Source organism: Acartia tonsa, chromosome 13 (assembly GCF_053477335.1).
Source record: "Acartia tonsa isolate MP-2025a chromosome 13, ASM5347733v1, whole genome shotgun sequence".
Taxonomy (NCBI): Eukaryota; Metazoa; Arthropoda; class Copepoda; order Calanoida; family Acartiidae; genus Acartia; species Acartia tonsa.
In genome coordinates this window covers 23,795,210-23,817,196 of record NC_137272.1, presented here as the reverse complement: position 1 = coordinate 23,817,196, position 21,987 = coordinate 23,795,210, and the positions used below count along the sequence as shown (strand labels likewise).

The 21,987-nt window shown below is 31.8% G+C and overlaps 1 protein-coding gene across 2 annotated transcripts; it reads right to left on the bottom strand.

Annotated features, from left to right (window-relative positions):
- Positions 1-293: 293 nt before the first annotated feature.
- On the bottom strand, positions 294-5,411 carry LOC145304046 (uncharacterized). Of its 2 annotated transcripts, none has more exons than XM_080145806.1 (8): positions 5,264-5,411; positions 3,492-3,573; positions 2,664-2,697; positions 2,126-2,190; positions 1,900-1,990; positions 1,460-1,531; positions 934-1,021; positions 294-439 (listed from the first exon to the last, which is right to left on the bottom strand). In XM_080145806.1, exons 1-8 carry the CDS (start codon positions 5,319-5,321, stop codon positions 363-365), a joined length of 567 nt encoding a protein of 188 aa, XP_080001932.1. In that variant the 5' UTR covers positions 5,322-5,411; the 3' UTR covers positions 294-362. The 2 variants fall into 2 exon arrangements, with proteins under 2 accessions (XP_080001932.1, XP_080001933.1); XM_080145807.1 differs by having other exon boundaries at positions 1,900-1,987.
- Positions 5,412-21,987: the final 16,576 nt, after the last annotated feature.

Below are 21,987 nucleotides of genomic sequence, written 5' to 3'. Positions count from 1 at the left end.
AAAAATGAGCCAGTTAGGTACAATTTAGCAACTGATATTTGGAATAATGATTCCTAGGACAACAAGGAACAATATTATAAGCGAAGCATCTCTATAATCATGTCCTCAATTTGCATCTTTATGTGCAATGTTGTTTACAATTTTAAGATCAATATTTTGCTTCTGACACTCTACAAATGTTGATGCTTATTTGTCCTACCCTCTAAGGATTTTGTCTTTTTTTATTTAATCAATTGCCATAAATTTTCGAATCAAAATCCCCCACCTTCTTTGGCATAAAATTTGAATAATAGTTAATCTTTCTAAACTTTTATTATATTATATTAAAATTTTGTACAATAACAATGTTTTATTTGAGTATTTTATATAAATTTTGATATGACCAGAATTCCAAAAAGAGAAAGACCCAAAGCAAAGTTTCCAACAAGAGGTCCTGATCCTGAAATAAAAAGCAAATAAATTTTTACATAAAATTTATGTGAAATATCAAACATAGACACCCTTTCAATTGGCACATCAAATTTTTAAAAAAAACTTTTCGGCATTTTACTCAACCCCCCCCCCCCCCCCCTCCACAAAAAAACCCAAAGAATTAATTATCCCGCCCCTCAATGTAATGAATTTTTACTAACTCAAAACTAAAAAGCTCGGTCGTCTTAGATCTAAAAACGGGAATAACTAAACTTTGAGGCGACGAAATTTCACTCCGGGTTAAAACATGCATTGTGGTGGGGGAAGGGGTAAACTACCCATTTATCCTTACGAAAAAACGCTTTTATGACATTTCTATAGATGCATCCTATATGTGTAGCAATAATGACAACCAACCCAATGTTCATAAGTCAAGATCATATGTTTTTTTTAGTTTATTTTTGGCATTTAAACGCCTTTGGTTGTGAGGCAGTCAGTTAAGCTTGTGAAGTATTTCAATACCTGTGTTGCATAAATCAGATTCGCATGCGCAATTTTTGATTCCATTCTCCTTCTCAACGCACACTGACTTTGCAATATTCAAAAGGCTCTAAAATATTAATATTTTTAGCGATATTACTAATCATTTTGTTGTATAGTATTTCAGCCACATTAAAAGTTATTTTCATCTCCTCTAAAAAAAAAAAAATTTGATACTTTTATAGCTAAGACTCCAAGAATTTGATTCTCCGTTGTCCTGATTGGTTTCAGGTTTGTTTCTATATTTCATGCTAGTGGCTACGCCCCTAGTAGACTCTAGGGGCACCTAAGAAGTCGATACCCCCTTTATTTTCATTTCAAAATAGTTTAAAGCCTTCTCTGGACCTATGAGAAGCTTCTCTGTAAAGAAGAATCATATCGGTTTAGTGATTAGTGAGTGAGATCCTTCACTACAGACAAAATAGCTTACTACTTTATATAATAGGATATATAAAATGACATGTAGCTATCTACTGCAACTATAATTAGGATGTGTCCGTTAACTAACCTCAGGGGCACAGGTTCGAATGTTTTGTCCAGCAAACTCGTGTTTTAGACAGTAGTACTTGGTCGAGGAACCCTAAAAAGAAGTACATAAAAACAAAATTCATTTACCCGGATGTTAGTAAAAGCTAAACAAGTGGTTTAAAAAACTTCTGTATTTGTCAACTTCTTGCCTACATATCTTTTTTGCTGTAATTTTCAGTCAAGCAGTGCAGTGACTGAAGAATCTATTGTAGTTGTTAGATATATATCTATCTACCTATTACCTTGCTGCTGTTATCAACTTAATTATCGGCTGTGACAGCTGAAGTGGCGGCTGCAGATGATGTTGTAGTTGTGACACCTCAATATCTATCTATCTATTACCTGGCTGTTAGTAACAGCTGAAGTGGCAGCTGCAGTTGCTGTTGTAGTTGTGACACCTAATATCTATCTTTCCATTACCTGGCTGTTAGTAACTGCTGAGGTGGCAGCTGCAGATGCTGCAGTTGTGACTTCAGTTGAAGTTTCCTCAGCTTCTTGTCTTTTCTTTCTACTACAAATATTTTTTTTCAGATGTTTACAATCTTCTTATTATATAGTATTTACTTTTTATTCATATAAATATTTTTTTTAAATGTTATAGAAATATAGAGTAAGTGCGCTACTTTAAATGCTACATGTACTTTACCTACTAGCGGCAGCGCTGCTCACAGCTTTAGTAAACATGGTTCCCCAATCCAAGTTTGTCACGTTCTAGTTATAAAAAAAACATAGAAAAAATTTCAGCTGTCTATCTTTGATAGCAACTGTTAAAATTACATTTCCTCCATTACATTACATTGTTAATGACTGACTGACAGACAGACAAAGTGAGATATATGGTTTACATGGTTCGGTTCCTCATTCAAAGTTGTCAAATATAAATAAGAATGGGAAAAAACATCTCTAAATCGAAGCTTAATGCACAAATACAAATTGACATCTACTTAAATCCTTACTCTTTTATACATTTTTTTAAAAAAATCTGGTGAGGGATAGACACCTAAAAGCTAACGAATACGCAAGCTTTTTAAAATATAACAAAAATGTTCTAATTTTTTAAAAATGAAATGAATCAAAATGATGGACCCAAACGACCTAGAACGTTGTAACGTACTGATGTATATACCTTTATAAAAAGTAAAAATATGGTCGTTATTGAAACAAAATGTATTGTTTCTACTCACCCCAAATCCAGGAGCTATTCCAGCAATCTTAGATCTGAATTATTATTAAGTTTCAATACAATTAAATCATATATTAATTTTATAAGTTTATAAGACTTTGTTTGTCAGTCTGTCTACTAATCTACTAAATAAATTTTTTTCTTCTAATCTATCCAATTATCTCTCTTTATATATATTTTCTGGTACACCGACAAACGTCCTAATACGACAAACGTCCTAATGCGACAAACCTCCAAAACGACAAACATCCTAAACGACAAACGTCCTAATGCGACATCTCTTAAGTAAAACGTCCTAATTTTTTTAAAAAAATTAAATCTTCCAAATTTAATTTAAAAATGTTCTAAAATAAAAGGATTTTTTATAATTAGAGGATTTTGTCCTTAAATTTGGAAGATTTTTTTTATTTAATAATTTTTGAAAATTTTTAGGACGTTTTACTAAAGAGATGTCACATTAGGACGTTTGTCCCTTTAGGACGTTTGTCGTTTAGGAGGTTTGTCGCATTAGGACGTTTGTCGTATTAGGACGTTTGTCGGTGTACCTATTTTCTGTATGTATGTATGTATGCTTTTCTCTAAATATATCTGTCTGTTTTTCTGTCAGTCTGGCTGCCTGTCTGTCTCTGTGCTTAACTTTCTGTTGGCGTATTTTACTGACTTGTGTCTGTATGTATTAAAACTTCTATTAGAGTATCCCAAGCTCTTTATTTCTTTGGATAAATCAATCGAACTATCTATCTATCTATTCACATAACCATCTTCATATCTAGTATCTTTTTGAATATAAATTAATCTATGAATATAGTATTGTAGTATTGAAACTTTCTGTAGAGTATCCCAAGTTCCAGAGCACTCCAGTTCTTTGGTCACAAATGATATTCCAATCTTGCATTTCAATCCTTCAACTCCTGAAAAGATATTTATTTTACAAATTTTGCATCCCTGTACCTTGAAGGAGAGAAAATAACATTAAATGCACTTCATTTTAAACTCTTTTTATTGTTTTTATGAATTTTTACATTCTTGAATTTGGCTTTCTGAGAATATATAAAAGTTAAATTTTCTATGAATTTTTAAATATAGTGGCAAAGTTATTCAATAAGTTACATTTGTCTGTATCAAACTATGCAATGTGCATGTCATCTCTGTCAAAACTGATAGCATTTTTGGTTTTCAACATTTTCAACAAATTTTCTGAAACTTATTAATGCTGTGCTACTTATGGGCATTAATGTCCATTTTGGAATAAATATTTCATCGTACTATTGTAAGATTAAAATATATCATTAAATGATATTTTACATTAAAGGTTTGTCCACCGGTACCTTTATTGTAAGTTTATTAATGTTAGAATCGTGCATTAAGGTTCCAGTGACGAGAATATATACCTAATTGTTAGGGTTGGGCCGGATATCCGGTGTGGCCCAACCCTACTAATTGTATAATATTTTTTTTTACATTTTATTAATGGAATACAATAGATCATCAGTTTAAATTAAAATGTATGTCTTTGTATTTTGAATCCTTTGTATATTAACTTTGTATTTTTTTAGAAGAAATAAACATTGTATTTCATTTACAGTCAGAGTCACCGTCTTTTATACTTTTGAAGTAAGTTTTTCTTTTGTATACTTTGTAATCTCCACGTATAAGAATGTTATCATCCTTGTTTTACGGCAATGGTTTTATTAACTATGGGAAAGTCCCAAACATTAATGTTCATATTTAATCAATTTTATTCGATGTAAACATGACGATAAATAGGAAAACGTATCATTAATTATTCAGTTTTCAATGAAAAATTAAAAATAACAGGACTTGGCAGCCGTTTTTGTGGATATATTAGTGACTACGGCTACTGCTTTTGATAACCAAAAAATTTCCTTTTTGTAAATATTGGCACATTAGTCACCAATAAGAATAGTTAAGCTTACATGCAACTTCGGAATTTAAAAAGAAATTGAAGCTGCTAAGAAAGAAGTTTGGATTCGGTCTTGTATTCTGAAAATTATAAAAGCTTCCGACAAAGTTAAGGATATGAGTTGTCAATGCATCTCAATGTGGTTCAAGATCGGTTGCAGAGCCATGGAAAATATAATTAAGTATTTATAAATAAAGTTGCTCAAGGTTTGCAAAGCAACATTCCGGAGGCTAATTTTAGATTTTAATGCATTTATAATTATGCTAATTTTTTGGGGAGGTGGGAGTTACCCACTCCTTCAAGAAAAAAAGCCCAAAACCACCACAGGACCAGTAGGTATACTCCCCGAAGACTAGAACCCATTCGATCCAGCGGTTACCGAGATCTTAAGCTTCAGACAGACGGACAGACAAACCTTTAACGTTAAAGTACAACAAATTGCAATAAGTTTGCAGCACAATTTTGTGCCCTTAATATTAAGGTAGAAAATTTTTGTGATTTTTGTGAACTTAATTTTGTAGCTGACTTTACACTGCAAACTACACTAATAAGATGAATTATAAATCTTACTATTGATTTTCCAACACCTAACCGACAGACATACCTACAACTACTTACTGAAAATTGATTTATTTTTAGTAGCGCAGCTTCTTTTCAATAATGTTCTATGTTATAACCTGTAGCATACACAGAAAGAGCCAGGCAGGCAAAGGCAAAATATTTGGCTGTATACATCTTTATAATATATCTGAAAAATAGGTTTTAGATCACACTGTCGCAATTTTTTTAAAAAAGAAACTTGTCTTGTGTTTGTCTGTCTGTCCGTAACGTTCAACTATCATGTTAAACTTAGGCAGCTGTCAAAGCTAAATTTTATTGTTTCGTCACATTTTCCCAGTGATTTGCGCTGGATTTAAACCGGTTATTAGACACACTGAAAAATCATGTATCGCATTATAGAGAATTTTCCACTTTTTCAATGAATATTATCCGCGAAAACCCTCTATAAAACGATATAATAAAGAACTAATATTCGTTTTGACATTTTTGTAGGGATACAATTTTTACGAAAACAAAAGATTAACTAATATTATATTTTTACACAAAAAGTGCACGACAATTAAGAAGGGATGGGACAAATATTGCCAAATTTATATATGATTTAAAAAAAATATAATAATATAGAAAGACAGAAAATTTAACTATATAATTTGTAGAGAAGATTTATTTATCGTCCATTATCCCTGCATATCCCTGACAAAGTATTTCATTATCCCTGCATATCCCTGACAAAGTATTTCATGCGTTTCTTTAGTTACATTATTGATTATCACTCCTCTTAATAATCTGGATATATCTGACTAACAAATGTTATTCCATAGTTAAAATATCTTACTAAGATATATTGAATGTTATTTTAAAGTCAAGGAAATATGGAAAATACTAAAAGATTTATGAAAGTGCTTTCTGTACATATATGTTAGCTTTTATCTAACAGTTAGGAAAATAATGATTGAACTTTTATAACATGGACAATTATGTCCATGTAGTAACAAAATGTTGAAAGTTATTTAGATTTTCCTCTATATACTCCAATAATTTTAGTAGTAAAGCTACTCATTAACTTGAAATTTTGAACCTATTTATAGTGTCTAACTTTTTATCTTTGTGACATAACAAAAATCCATCTCTTTTTATGGGTTTCCTTTCCCACCTCCCCTCTCATCCTTCGATTTTTGTTACGTCACAAAGATAAAAAGTTAGAAACTATTACTAGGTTCGAAATTTTTCTTTTACTTTTTATTCGATTGAACATTAATACAATTATTTTCAATTAAAATTCCTTTTGTATTCTTCAAATTAACCAGGAGGGAAAGGACAACAAAATTAAATCAATCTCTCTCCTAAATAATAAGTACCTGATATGTTGATTTTTGTCCTTGTTGGGGAATATAATAGTTGGTGTGCGTCCTTTTTATGAAAATAATAAGTTAGTTTATGTCCATAAAATTGTAAATTGTCCTGATGATCAATTGGTGTCTTAGAAATCGAAGGTTTAACTATAGGATATGCCTGTAATATCCCAAAAAAAATCTGCTATAATTTTACCTTTTTTTTTAAAAAATGAATTATTGTCAGTTTGACATTATAGAAGCAATTAAAGAATTTTTCAGGTTTTTTTTAGCAATTTTCTTTTATCATTAACTTAAGAATATTTTTGGCCAATAGTTCTTTTCAATAAGAAATACACATATGCAGTGAATATTTTTGTTCTACTCCTGTCTCTAAATCTTAAAACTCACACCTTTACTGAATTTTGAAAAAACTACTATTCCCTTTATAAAAGCCTCACAAATAAAAATCATGGTCATGTACCTAACTGAAATGCATTTTATAACATTTTGCTTTCGCAAATTTTTTGCAGCGCTTTCCCCGCAAATTTCAAATGTCATTTTGTCTTCCAGGGTTAGTACAATAGATGATAAATGATCGTTTCCAGACTCTTTTTATTTTAAACTTTGATTTTATGAGGGGGGGGGGGGGGTGGCTTGAATATCAGTGAAACCCGCTTTGTCCCCTCCCGCCCTGGAATATTAGATGTTCGTCCGTGTGTATGTATCAAGTTGGCCGATATGATAAGAAATTTTAAACAGAAAAAAAGCTTGTCTATAGTTAAGGTTGTAAGTTCGTCTATCACACAAGGACGTCCAAGCTATTTTTTTTTTTAAAATTGAAAATTAAAATTTTGTAGGGGTAATCTTTATATCATAGAGGCAAGGACGTCCAGGGGGGGGGGTTAAGTCACTCCCAACTTCTTTTTTTTTGGGGGGGTGGGGGAGGGGTAGTCAACCCTTTTCATCCAACCCACTTGGCCGTCCCTGCTGTCACAGATGGCTCTAATAACGCAGTCTGTTCGTCTATTTCAAATATGTTAATTCATACATTTTCTAAACCAAAATTTTACATTTAGTGTTTGCCATCTTAAATTGATTAATTGATAATGAATCCAAAAGAGTTTAAGAATTTTGTTTAGAGTGTAGCTATTCTACAATAAAAAAATAAGTACATCTTCATTCAGTGATTTTCATGAATGTTGTCATTCTTGTGTATTATCTAGTAGAAAATATTAAATGTTAAATATCTAGGAAGTTGTAATGCCAATAACTTTTTATAATCAATTTTATTTTATTTTACGCCTCAAAAGATTTCTAGATCTTAATTATTGCAATTTTTATATCTTTGTCACAAAGGAATTGTAAAAAAATTAAATACTTTTACCAAATTTTGTAAAAAATAATAATTTTGCTGGGTTACACAATTTACAGCAATAATAAGAGAATTTAAAGGGAAATGAGAGAAAGAGATAAATGGGTTTTATTCAAATTTCAATAAATTCTTGACATTATCCTTCTGATCATTCCCTATTTCTCTTTGATGAGACATCACCATTAGATAAAGAGAGATAGATTTGAACTATTATATTTAAAAAAATCAGTAAGAGTAGTTTAGCAGAGAGAACCAAATAGAGAGTAGTATTGCAGACAGAAGGTCACAAAACAATTAAATCACATTCACTAATATAGTATATATAGTATTGTAGCAGGGCAATTTTGTTGTCAATCTAGGTTGCTATTAATTATTATAGTCCTTAGATATTAGTCACTACGTTTCTCCATGGTAAGGTTAGAGGATGGGATAAAGTCAAAAAGGGGGAAAGATATCATTTATCGGCCAGTTGGTAGAAACATTTTATCAGAGTATGCAAGAATCTCTCACAATATCTACGTATTCTATATCCATTTCCAAATTACAATGTCTTGATTAAAATCAAAAACACATCACAAAACAATATACATATCATTTAATATTGAGGATATAAAGAAAATTAGCGTTACATACAAATATACACACTAGTAAAACGAGGGAAGCTAGGATTTTAAAGTTTAAATAATCTTATTCTGATATTTCTACTTAAACTTTAAAGATATTTGGAAAATTAGTTACTTTAAGTTTTATTACTCATTCAGTCTGAATGTCTGTCTGTCTATCATGTTACTGTGTGGTCTTATCCACAAAGGTATTTAGAAGAAGCTACAATCTTGACTGATAATATAATTCAAGGTTTTAGCTAATGCAAAAAAAGACTTAGTTCTTTAAAAGTGTTAAACTGGTACAAAGAGTTCTGTAGAATTTAAAACTAGGTGCAGCTATTCAAAAGAATTATTTACTTTTTTGCAGTTCCTATAAAACAGAATAAATTTTGTTAAAAATAAAATGGATTCGCCTTAAACATCAAGGGGTTTTTATTTAAAGAAAATACAGCCCAATCTATCCCAAATATTTGGATATAAATAGCCAAAAATCATCCTAGATCTTTGTAAAAAGTCCCTAAAATGGATAACTCACACAGTTATGGAATCTCGACCACAAAGAAATTTTTATCCAATCTTGAGAAGTGAGGTATTTTTGGAAAGAGGAATATACATAGAAAACGCCTATGTAAATTAGAAAATCCGCAGAAATCATATTTGCAAGTTATTTGCAAAAATATGCAATGTTAATTTGCAAAATTAATTTCATGCCCTAAATGACTGATTTAGAAAAAAATCTTTTAATGAAATGTGTTTATCTATAAGTTTAGAACATACTAAAGGCAAAACAAATTTCTTTAGTGTTACTTTTTTCACCTAACATATGAAAAAAAGTAGTTTCTCACATTTTATGATAAAAAAAGGTATAGGAACAAAAAATATGTTTTTTCTTGATGTAAACACAATAATTAGCATAAAATATATCATCCTAAATGTAAAAATCAGATATAGAATCCTTTTTAGAGTCAATATAGTGCAAAAAGTAACCAAGACATTTTTGCAAAGTATGAAAATCTAAAGAAAATAGTTCTTTTTGCTTTTGATATACATATCAGATAAATGTATATAAAATTAGTGATCAAAAACTATAAAACATGTTATAAGTTTTTTCAACACTGTCATTGATTAAATTGCACTTTTAGGTTTAAGAATTACTGAAGCAGTGTATAAAAACTCTTTTTATGTAGTAATTAAACAAAATAAATGCCAAAAAAAACAACTACAAAATGGTCTACTGCATTATAAAAAACGCCTAATTGTTGATTTGAATTTATTTTGTTTAATAACTTAATAAAAAGAGTTTTTATGTGCAACTTTGGTAATGAGTAAACCTAAAAGTGCATTTTAATCAATGATAGGGTTGAAAAAAGTTATAGCTTGTTTTATAGTTTTTGATCACTAATTTTATATACATTTATCTGATATGTATATAAAAATCAAAAAGAACTATTTTCTTTAGATTTTCATAATTTGCAAAAATGTCTTGATTACCTTTTGCACTATATTTGCTCTAAAAAGGAGTCTATATCTGATTTTTACATTTAGGATGATATATTTTATGTCAATTATTGTGTTTACATCAAGAAAAAAAATATTTTTTGTTCCTATACCCTTTTTTATCATAAATTGTGAGAAACTGCTTTTTTCATATATAAGGTGAAAAAAGTAACACTAAAGAATTTTTTTTGCCTTAAGTATGTTCTAAACTTATAGATAAACACATTTCATAAAAAGATTTTTTTCTAAATCAGTCATTTAGGGCATAAAATTAATTTTGCAAATTAACATTGCAGATTTTTGCAAATAACTTGCAAATATGATTTCTGCAGATTTTCTAATTTACATAGGCGTTTTCTATGTATATTCCTCTTTCCAAAAATACCTCACTTCTCAAGATTGGATAAAAAAATCTTTGTGGTCGAGATTCCTTATCTGTGCTCAATTAGTTCAGTGCACTGGTTAGAAAAAAAATACATAGAAATGAAAAAGACTTATAAAGTTGATTATCTACTTTTCTTGCTATTTTAAACGAAAACTAAATTCATAAATTATAAGTAGGTGATGTCATTTTTACTCATGAAACGCACATACATTAATATTTAATATTCCCAAGAAGGCCTCATCAAAAACAGAGTTTTTCCTTCTGGATTTTCAAAACTGATGCTTAAACAAGCGTAGCATCTCTTACTTATCAACTCCATAATCAACTAGTTACTATAGGTTTGATGAGAGGATGATTTATTCCTACTTTTCTATATTCCTATACCTGACTTCCTAGTTATTCTTGATATTCCCTTCCAATCTTAAAATCCACCTTCTCTACCTACTTCAGTATACTTATACAAATGACTTTTACTTGAACAGCTGTCATACAATTTCTATACAATTATGATAAATATACAATTTATATTTATACATTTTCATAAATTATATTCCATTTTCAGTCTATTTTCATCAAAAAGAAAGTAATATTCTACTAAAAAGAATAATTTATTTCAGTGGCAGATAGGCGCAGCACTAATCAGCCAAAAAAATATAGGAAAATTGATAACCTAATTAAATGTCTAGCATCGTATTATATCCAGCTTTCTACGAATATAAGAATGTACAATTATAAGATTAAAACTAGTTTTTTAGCCCCGAGGTGCCAAAGTGTTACATTCTATATCCGCGGAAAGCCGTTTATAATACGATGCGAGAAATAACTATTAAAACCCAGTATACCTGTCCGTCTGTATGCATGTCTATTAATTATAACATCTGCTCTTTAACTCACAGGGTCCGTTTGTTCAGACATGATTTTTTGTGCTTCGAAATTTGCCATGAAAGTTGTAATCCTTGTTCTTAATTCAGCAAGAATGAAAATTTGCGGAAGCAGAACCCTGACTTATATTTTCTATAATTATTTATATACATACATAGGCAGGTTAATTTTTGGTAATAAATAGAAATGCAATAACTTATTAATATTTTAGTTATTATACCACAAAAAAAATTTAATGTAAAATGTAATGAAATATTGAATTAATGCTTTCTTGCCTAACTACAGTGAAGCCAAACTTTATAAAAATGAATTTGATTGCTGCAAAATAATGAAAATCTGTACCGCCAAAAATGAATATACCACATATTTCTATAGTGGAACAGTCTTTAACCCCCATACAATAGATATGCAATGATGACAAAAATAACCCTTATGTAGATTAAAATTATTGTTTGAAGAGTGTTGACACTGCAAGATAAAAGCAAGCAATGAAGATTTAATAAAAGTAAAGTTTTGAAAACGACGAATAAGAGAATTTGTTTATAAAACTTAGTTTAATTCAGTTATATTCAAAGTCCAATGTCATCCCCCCCTCCCATAAAATCACCTAAACCTAAGAGAGAGGAGGGTATATTGTGCCCTTATTGCAAATTAAGTATCTCTGCAATCTTTTTTTTTTTATAATTTTACAATAACTACGTAATGCATTGTTTGCATGCAATCATAGTTATCGGTCTGTAGCAAAGCAATTTCATTTCAAACATGGATGAAAACATCTATAAAAGCGAAACTCTAAAATCAGACCGGACAACGAACATTAATACTTGTAAAGTGTCGGAACTTATTAAGCAGATTTTTGATTAAAAGTCCAAACAAAATTGTATATAATTTTGTTGCAAAATTGCGCATTATAGGATACCTCTTATGTAAATACTTTTTTTAGGACTTGATTATAGAAATGCTTTGGATATGATATTGCACCTTATTGTTCTGGAAATTATTGTAACAAAAACAGATGAATATGATAATTATATCACAATAAAATTATTCTGTAGAGGATACAAATCAGCTTGTTTTAAATGAGCGTAGGGACTTTCTGGTAACAATTATAGAGTTGCTATGCTTTCAAAGTTGTACCTAAATGTAACAGGAAACAGCGTGCAATGTTTGAAATCAATAAGACAATTCTTACATACATAAATAAATTTTTGAGTTAGCAGTTACATATGGACGGACGTACCCTAATTATAGAAAAGTTTTCCTTTTAAAAAGAGCAAGTATAAGTTGTAACTATTTCAGTATTTTAATATGCCAAGACTAGCAAACCTCCAAAAAGTGTAAAGGGAAGGGAGAATGCCTTGCCCATAAACAGGACCAATGTATTTTTAACACAGCTAGAACTTTTAGACCAATGTCTATAAATTAGAAGTTAGTTGTGAGTTTAATATGCTGTTTTATATGATACTATGGCAATTTAATAAGCTCTAATTAATCACATTGTACTTTAACTTTTTAGCAGCGTATCTTTTCTACAAGCGTGTTATAGGTTAGTTGATTATTTTATTACTTTAGTGAAAGCACAGTTCATGATTGAAAAATTTAGTTTGGAATTTCCAATCTCAACTAGATCTATGATAATAACAAGATGCGTGGATTTCATTTCTGGCAACCAGAAAATCTGAACATGTTTGCTTTATAAAATAGTAAATCTAAGGCCATTTTATCAATTGCTTTGTTAAAGTCACGCAATTTCAGCCTTTAATCAATTATATAAAGAGTGGTTTTAGGAATATTTTTAAAAAAAACTTGTAAAGAATTAATATAAGACATTTGGAAAAGAGTCTTTGTGTGAAAAATTAAATATTTCTTTTTTGGGGAGTTGGTTGTTAGGAGGTGGATAAGATACCTTCAACCCATAATAATTTTCCAAAAATAATTTAGAATTTTCATAATTTCAACTGGCTTAGTCTTTCTTGTTCAAGGGTAAATATTAGTTTTGCTGTGACTTTCTAAATGATAAATACACATTAAACAAGGATGACAAAATCCAGAAATTCCAAGCTCATTGAAACAAACAAAAGGACAATCGTTATCCTCTTAGAAGTTCTTTTTTCAATTTTGAAAATTTGAGTACCCCCCCGACAACGACGAACAACTATTTTAGGTTAGGTTAGGTTTTAGACTAGGGAGCCGAGCGCTGTGGCTAGGCAGGCAAGGAGGCCGAACGCTGCGGCAAGGCGGCCAGAGTTCATAATTCGTTGTCCGGGGGGGGGGGGGGGGGGGAGGTACTCAAATTTTCAAAGTGGAAAAAAAAATTCTAAGAGGATATTACCAAATTTTCTTGTACTTAAGTCGTAAAATTTCATAACATGGGTACTCAATGTTTGAAGACATAACATAAAGATTTCAATTCAGAACTACCCAATCGGCGTAGGAATTACTTTAACACAAATAGAGTTAAATGGGAAATCTTATAATGTAAAACTCTGATATCAAAGCAGTTTAAGAATAAAAAAATTCTGGTTTTGATTACAAAGAGTTGCTTAGCCTAATTGTTACAGGATTCCACATAAAATGTATCACATTAACGGTTATAGCCCTCCAATACAGATATGTGTACGGACGAACAGATATAACACAAAAAAACTTCGCTATCAACAATTAATATGACGCAAATAACTTTTTAAGTTCAATTTAATTTTTGACTCATTTTAAATTAGGCCGGGAAAATTATATCCAAAGAAAAATTGGTGCTTTCTCACAAGGTGATGGTTGAGCAACTCCCCCCCCCCCCCTCCCATATTTTAATAAATTGATTATAAGAGGGGTGAGAGTTAGTTTCCCCTAGGTCTACGGGGATCCTAAACCCTTCGGGGCTACCTAATACCCAATATAATCTAAACCTAACCTATCCCTTAGTGCTTAAGTGTGTGCTTTGTGGGAAATCACTAAAAAAACATTGTGCTTAATAAGAAATAAATGCTTCAGAAATGTTATGCAATATTATTTATTAATTAGAGCATGCTATTGTACAATATCATACTGAAAAAAGTTACCAAATTATTAAAAATTAAAATAATCTGGATTTTGTTTATAACATTGTGCCTATTCGTCCTTGGATGAATCATTTAACAAGGATGATACCATCTATAAGTAGCAAAATCAATCAACTTAATTGACAATAAATGTTTAGTGAAAGGAAGAAAGAGAAATGAGGAACTAATAATGAATGATAATCACGAAACCTTCGTAAAATATTATTTTGTCTTTTGTGGCGTGACAAACAGACTGTTAGGCAATTTAAGTTGTATACTACCTAAATAACAACAGAAAAAATATAAAAAAATATGTAAAAAATAAAAAAAGCTACTTGTGCTTTCATCTATGTACACTAACAGTGAGTAAAAGCTGAATAAAGAAGTCGAACTGGCATAGATTATTAACTGTTTTTCTAAAAAAAATTTTAAAATCGGACCAAAAACACCAATGATATGTGTAAATTAGATAAAAGCAGTCAAACTGCCATAGATTTTATATCCTTTAATATGTTTTCTAATAATGGGAGTGTAGACAAGAAATATAAGAGGTTTTGCTTTCATAGAAGTTTAATAACTCTTATTTCCCCATAGCGTTACTGACTGACTGACAGACAGACATCGTAGGGTAGTTTCGGTACTAAAAATGTAATTAATAGAATAATAATATGATATAAAATGCTCTAAAGTCAAAATATCTACAATCTCAAAAATTGAGGGATATGATTGTCTTAACCTCTTTTCGAGGAAGCTTTGTGTTTATCAAGTTCAAAATTAATTCCTTATCATTAACCTAAAACTAAGCGCAAATGTCGTCTTTTTTGACTTTCCTTCAGTAATAGACGCGGCATGGAATGTTTATATGCGCCCACGTTTCTTACTTTTGAATGAGATATGAGAGTGTGAAGATTTCGGAGAACAAAATTGGGCCTATCATTGGTCTCATAGTGTGTGAACGACCCTAGTATACCAGGGATTTGAAACCATAAGAACTTCAGGTAGAATTTGTTAATTTTATTAAGAAGAATGGTGTATAGGACGATTATATGTAGTTTTAAAAGGCTTTAGCCAGCTAAACATGAAACTTAATAATGATTAATATATGTTTTAGTATTTTTTATGTGCCTTTATTTTTGCATTTAACAATGATTTATTAAACCAAATAATTTTCCTTTTAAGCCAAAGTTTCCAAAGATTCTTAACTGTAGAGAAAAATGATTTTTAAAAAGCAATTAAGATTACGTGGTTATAAATAACTGGAATTATGAACTAATTGATATTGTAATTTCAGGTCTTTGAAATAATTTCATCAATAAATCTATATTCAAACCTGCTGTTGAAACTTGATGGTTCCTGGTATTGGGGGTTTGTATGTTCGCCAACTGATCTCGTGAACTTCCCGCTAATTCGGAGGTCAAGCTCAACCAAAGTGTCATGGCTGAGACAATTTCAAAGACCTGAAGCTCTTATGCATTAGCAAATTTCAATAACCTGATGTTTGAAGGAGCTGCACAAGCAATTTCAAATGGTTCTGAAGAATAGGCATTAGCATTCTTCAAAGAATCTGAAGAATAGGCGTTAGCATTCTTCAATAAATCAATAGCATATAGTGTATTGATGAAAAAAAAACATTGACAATTTTTTTGTGAAATAATTACCTAGTGAATCAATATGGTGCTCACTAAAAAGCAGAAAATTGAGCGAGCTATCGCTATTGGCAATGAAAGGCTAGAGGTGTTTGACGAACAGATAAAAGTGTTTTAAGAAAATCTAAAAGCCTGCCAAAGTTTTAGTTCATGTGAAAATGTGAATTTAAAATCAATTCGTGACATTTTTAGTGAGGTCAAGGACCAATCTGACCTAATAAAAAGTCTAAAACCTGCCGTGGATACTAGTGAGCTGCGCGAGTTCAAGCGTGATTTGGATGAAGCTAGTGAGCAGAAAACTGTTGCAGATAAAGTTTATGCGTCGTTGGAGCAGTGTACAAAAATTCTGTACTGGCTTGACAATGATTCAGACGACGCGAGGTCAAGCACTGTCGCCAGGAACCTCGACGTCATTGAGAAGGTGAAGATGGACATGGGAGTGCTTAAAATTTCCATGGAGTTGCGCCAAGAAGTACGTGATATGTACCGAAGGCTTAGAGAGATGGAACGTCGTTCATCTAATTTGGATGAGAGTGGGACACCTGCCATTCTCTCCAGAAGTATGTCTGCCGTGGATATTCGGAGTTCCAACCCGCAGTATGGGCGCTGGGACAACAGTTTGTTGCCGTCGTTCGACGATACTGACACGGATTACCCAAACTTTAAACAGGTCTTTAAGGATCTATGCTCTGGTTATGGATTTGCTGACCAGAGGTTAAGTCTGATGTTGTGTATGGAGAAGGTGATAACCAACCCGGAACTACGCAAGCAAGTGTCAGCGATTAGAGATCATAATGAACAATGGGCGTTTCTTGATCAGATGTTTTTATCAAACACTCGCCGGTTCATGAGGATTTTAACTAAGTTGAACAAGATGAAACCTGTGGATAAACCTGTGGACGTGGTTAGCGCAATTGCTACCTTCAAGAGCATGATGCAGGAGGTAGAAGCCATCGTTGGTTCTGCAGCTAAGGATTACAATCACCTAACTCTTATTCATATTTTTAAAGACAAGTGCCCTGAAAATTTGAGAGACAAAATTATGATGGAGCTAGGTAGCATGAACCAACCAAACATCCAGAAGATTGTAGAACTGCTGGAGAGGACCAGGGGTGCCATGTTGGCCGGTGATATGTCCTATGACACTAACGCCGGCAAGAGAAATTGTGACAGAGCTGCCGCCGCGCAAGTGTCTGGCCGCAGTGACAATGAGAATGGATGGGCTGGAAAGGACAAAACTTCCAAGTGGAATAGTGCATGTCCTATTAAAAGTTGCGAGGATAAACATCCTATTTTCCGTTGTCCCACATTTAAGAAGATGGATGTTGTTGACCGAAAAAAAGTTGTCCAGCAGAATAAATTGTGTGAACTCTGCCTGTGTGAGGGTCATGCTGCTGACAATTGTAATAAATCGGATAAGCTTGGTGTCTGTGGCACCAATAATTGCGACGGTTATCATAGTCGTATGTTGCATGAGGCTAGTGCTAGTGTGAATACAGTCTACAAATCAAGTTTTGCGCCTAGCACATGTACCTTCCTGCTGCAAATAGTTCCAGTTGTAGCACCTGGCGGCGGCGCCTGCCATGCCGCCGTCATGTTTGATTCTGGTGCGAGTCTACCACTTATATCTGAGAAGATGTCCCACAAGTTGAAGCTGAAATCTACCGGCAGATATACAAACATTTCTGTTGCTGACGGTAGTGAATCATCCTGCCGCAATGTGGTGTTCTATCTGAAGGACAGGGATGGTAATTTGAGAGAGTTTGAGGCAGCTGTTATGCCTAACCTCGGAGGTGGCAACGAGATGCGCTCGGTCCATCCGGAAACCGCCGCCGAAATATTTAAGATGCCCCCAGAAAGATTTACATATATTAGTGGAGGCTTAGATATCATCATTGGAAATACACATCCTGACGTGTTTCCATCAACCTACCAGAAAGTGGGCCAGTCTATGTTGTGGCGAACCATTTTTGGTAGTGGTTTTATCTGTACAAGTGCTGACTATGGAGCTGGTCAGCAGAAATCTGCATATAAAACTGCCGTAGCTGTTGATAATGAGCCGGTTGGTACTGCCGTAGCTGTTGATAATGAACCGGTTGGTACTGCCGTAGCTGTTGATAATGAGCCGGTTGGGTCTGCCGTAGCTGCTATTATTGAACCTGTTGGTTCTGCTTGTAACGCTGCTGATGAACCTTTTGGTTCTGCTAGTGCCGCAGCCGTTGGCAACATGGCTACGGTGGGTGTTGCCGTGGCTAATATTGATAATGATGTTAGTTGTGCTGCAGTTATTCCTGATGATATTGGTAACGATACTGTAGCCGTTGAGAATATTGTTACGGCGGGTATTGAGCCGCTGAATGATTCGGTTCCAGCCGGACAAGAGCCGACGGGAGTTTCGGTTCCGGCTGGACAAGAGCCGATCAGAGTTTTGGTTCCAGCTGGACAAGAGCCGACGGGAGTTTCGGTTCCAGCTGGGCAAGAGCCAATAAGAAATTCGGTTCTGGCCGGACAAGAGCCGACGGGAGTTTCGGTTCCGGCCGGACAAAAGCCGGTAGATGATTCTAAGTTTTATGACAGTCACACTTTTATTACTTGCCCTGGTGCTGTCATGAATCAAGAATTGACTTGGCTGCTGCCAACCTTGCCGCCCGACACAGGGTAAGAGGCCTGCAAATGGCGGGTGGAAATATGGCGGGTGTTGCCGCCAGAAAGTCATTGAAAAATTTCAAACCACACATATCTAATCTACAACATTAACTATGTATGTGAAAATGATCTTTAAAGAAAAAATATTACAAGTTATATATTAAGCTTGTGAAGGGAACCTAAAAAGGTTCTGCAAAGAATAAGTATTCATTATTCAACTAATTTTATTGTTCATATTTAAGCACAAAAATTCTACAAAATTGTTTAGACTTTTAAAGCAGATTTTAAAAGATTTTGTTTCTTTAAGTATGATTTTGAAAAGCAAAAGTTTGTGTGTATCAACTACCAAATGATTTTTGCAGATTTTTAGATTGAGAAAAATAGATTTTTTAAAATTATTTTTCGAGGTATTTTTTTTCATGGTTCACGGTTGCTTAAATATGTTATTCTCAGAGTCTCATATGAGATAATGCATTAAAGTAAAGAACACAACATGTAAAATTATTATGATAATGTTTAAAATAATTTCTTATTATTATTTTTAAAAGATTATCGCAAAAAATCAAGATATTTGTTTTAATTTGTAAGCAAATAAAGGTTTTTCTTTCACTCCGGAGGCAAGGATTCCTAATAATCCACGCGTAAAGATTTTTCTTCATTCCGAGAGCAGAGATTCGTAGTAATATATGTACCTAGCGACTTCGGACAATTTTAAACCTTGAGAAGTATTTTATAGCAATTATTTTCCTAGGTACATATATTTTCGTTCATGTTTAAAAATGTAAACTCTATTTTCTATGAGATAAGCATTTATAATAATGAACACGATGTATGATATTATTAAAATATTGATTATTATTTATATGAATATCATAGAATTAATTTAAGATAAACTATGCATATTTTAAATTAACCTTTCCTTCATTTTTATCGCAGATATTAAAATAAAAGCGGTTATTAAAAATTATGATTAATAATTGATTCTTATTTTATGAAAACTAAGAACATTTTTTTTTAGTAAAAAAGCCACATTTTTCATATGCCTATTTTTATGCCTAAAATAAGAATCAAATGAAATGCGATTAAATTTTATTCTATTTCATATGCTCAAATTTAATTTTATTGAGTTTAAATTCTTTTCAAAAGTACAATTCATTAAAAAACTTACCTGAAAAGTTTACCAAAAAGGAATAAATGTGTCGAGGTTGCGTGATTCGATATTTATTCTAAGAAAAAAATCAAGTATTTTTTTTAGCAGATTTTTTTAAAAATTATATATGAATTTCAATCAAGTAAAACATTTTTATTCAGATCAAGGAATGATTGAAAATTCATATTTAAAGTCTCATATTTTTTACAAAGAAAAATTGGTATTTTTTTCATAATTCCGATGAAAATTCTAACGAAGATATTATTATTTTGCTATTCTTTAAGTATTAAAAAGTTTTATTGTTGATTAAGATATTACAGTTCTTATTCATTAGGTTTGAAAAACTTTCTGCCCAAGGATTTTGAAAAATTTTTTCTTACTACTCTTTTTGATGCTTAACAAATTTAGTTTTAAGTACCTAAAAATCTTAATTTTCTTGTCTAAGATTTATTTCGTTTTATTTTACCATTATTGTTTACATTTCGACCTGATTTCGTAGGTACTTATTGATTTATTAATAATGATTTATTACCTATTGATTATGAAATGATTATTATTTAGTGTAAGTTGTTATATTTACAACATCATGATTAATAGGATTATCCATTTTAGGATTTGTGTATGTGATCTTGTGATTGTCATGTGCATGGAATGTTGTATGGTACAAACCAATCCCCATCCTTCTATCCTAAAATGTGAGGTATTATGAGTCCTAGTGAGGAGTATAATATTGTGTATGCATTTCATGGGGTTTCATTTAGTTAGGAGCAAAATTGTCACGTTTTCGGGATGTGGCCATTCTCATGTGATTATGGTGAGTTGAGTTTAGTGAGAAATGTTGCTAATGCTCAGCGCGAAAAAAACCTTGAATCTCGTTAAGGAAGTTAATTTGACTTTCAAACGGGGGGTGTGTCTTAACCTCTTTTCGAGGAAGCTTTGTGTTTATCAAGTTCAAAATTAATTCCTTATCATTAACCTAAAACTAAGCGCAAATGTCGTCTTTTTTGACTTTCCTTCAGTAATAGACGCGGCATGGAATGTTTATATGCGCCCACGTTTCTTACTTTTGAATGAGATATGAGAGTGTGAAGATTTCGGAGAACAAAATTGGGCCTATCATTGGTCTCATAGTGTGTGAACGACCCTAGTATACCAGGGATTTGAAACCATAAGAACTTCAGGTAGAATTTGTTAATTTTATTAAGAAGAATGGTGTATAGGACGATTATATGTAGTTTTAAAAGGCTTTAGCCAGCTAAACATGAAACTTAATAATGATTGATATATGTTTTAGTATTTTTTATGTGCCTTTATTTTTGCATTTAACAATGATTTATTAAACCAAATAATTTTCCTTTTAAGCCAAAGTTTCCAAAGATTCTTAACTGTAGAGAAAAATGATTTTTAAAAAGCAATTAAGATTACGTGGTTATAAATAACTGGAATTATGAACTAATTGATATTGTAATTTCAGGTCTTTGAAATAATTTCATCAATAAATCTATATTCAAACCTGCTGTTGAAACTTGATGGTTCCTGGTATTGGGGGTTTGTATGTTCGCCAACTGATCTCGTGAACTTCCCGCTAATTCGGAGGTCAAGCTCAACCAAAGTGTCATGGCTGAGACAATGATAATGGACAATAAATTGATATACATCCGCAATTATGATATTCAAAATTACCTTTTATAAAAAGTGTAGAAACTGCTGGTTTAAATCTACAAACAAATATTTGATAAAAGTACCCTTCTGTTTACACTTTCAGATTATACTTCTTATAAAAGAATTTTCATGTAAGGTTTGACAATAAAAAAATAACAGTCAAAATTATACAGGACGTACTCGCACTAAATGTAGAAAATCTTTGCTTTTAAAAACAGTATTTAGATGGTTTGTTTTGATTAACTGTTGTTGAATATATGTTTATAGTATGAAGGCACTTTCCTAACAACCAAAACTAAAATAAAAATTATCCGTCGTAGCTTTAAACGTTCATATATAACAACGAAAACTATTTTTATCAAAGCAGTAAAAAAATCAATCAGAATAATAACTATTATTTTACAATATATATAAATATTAATAGTTTTTTAAATCTTATTATGAGTAATAAAAAAATGTATTTGCTATTGTAAGTTTTTAACGCAATTGTTAGGACACCGTGACTTCGACCATGAAAGATTTTATTGTACTTTGAAATTCTGCTTATAAAGCTTGTATAATTTCTTTTTAGTTGGTCCTTTCTTTCTTTCTCTCTTTCTTATATATTTTGTCTCTCTCTCTCTCTC

Excerpts from the sequence above, each read along its gene's own strand:
- LOC145304046 (XM_080145806.1), bottom strand. The coding sequence starts at position 5,321 with ATGTATACAGCCAAATATTTTGCCTTTGCCTGCCTGGCTCTTTCTGTG. Across the intron at positions 1,022-1,459 it reads TTCGAACCTGTGCCCCTGAG|AGCCTTTTGAATATTGCAAA; the intron begins GTTAGTTAACGG and ends TTAATATTTTAG. Across the intron at positions 440-933 it reads ATCTGATTTATGCAACACAG|GATCAGGACCTCTTGTTGGA; the intron begins GTATTGAAATAC and ends TTTTTATTTCAG.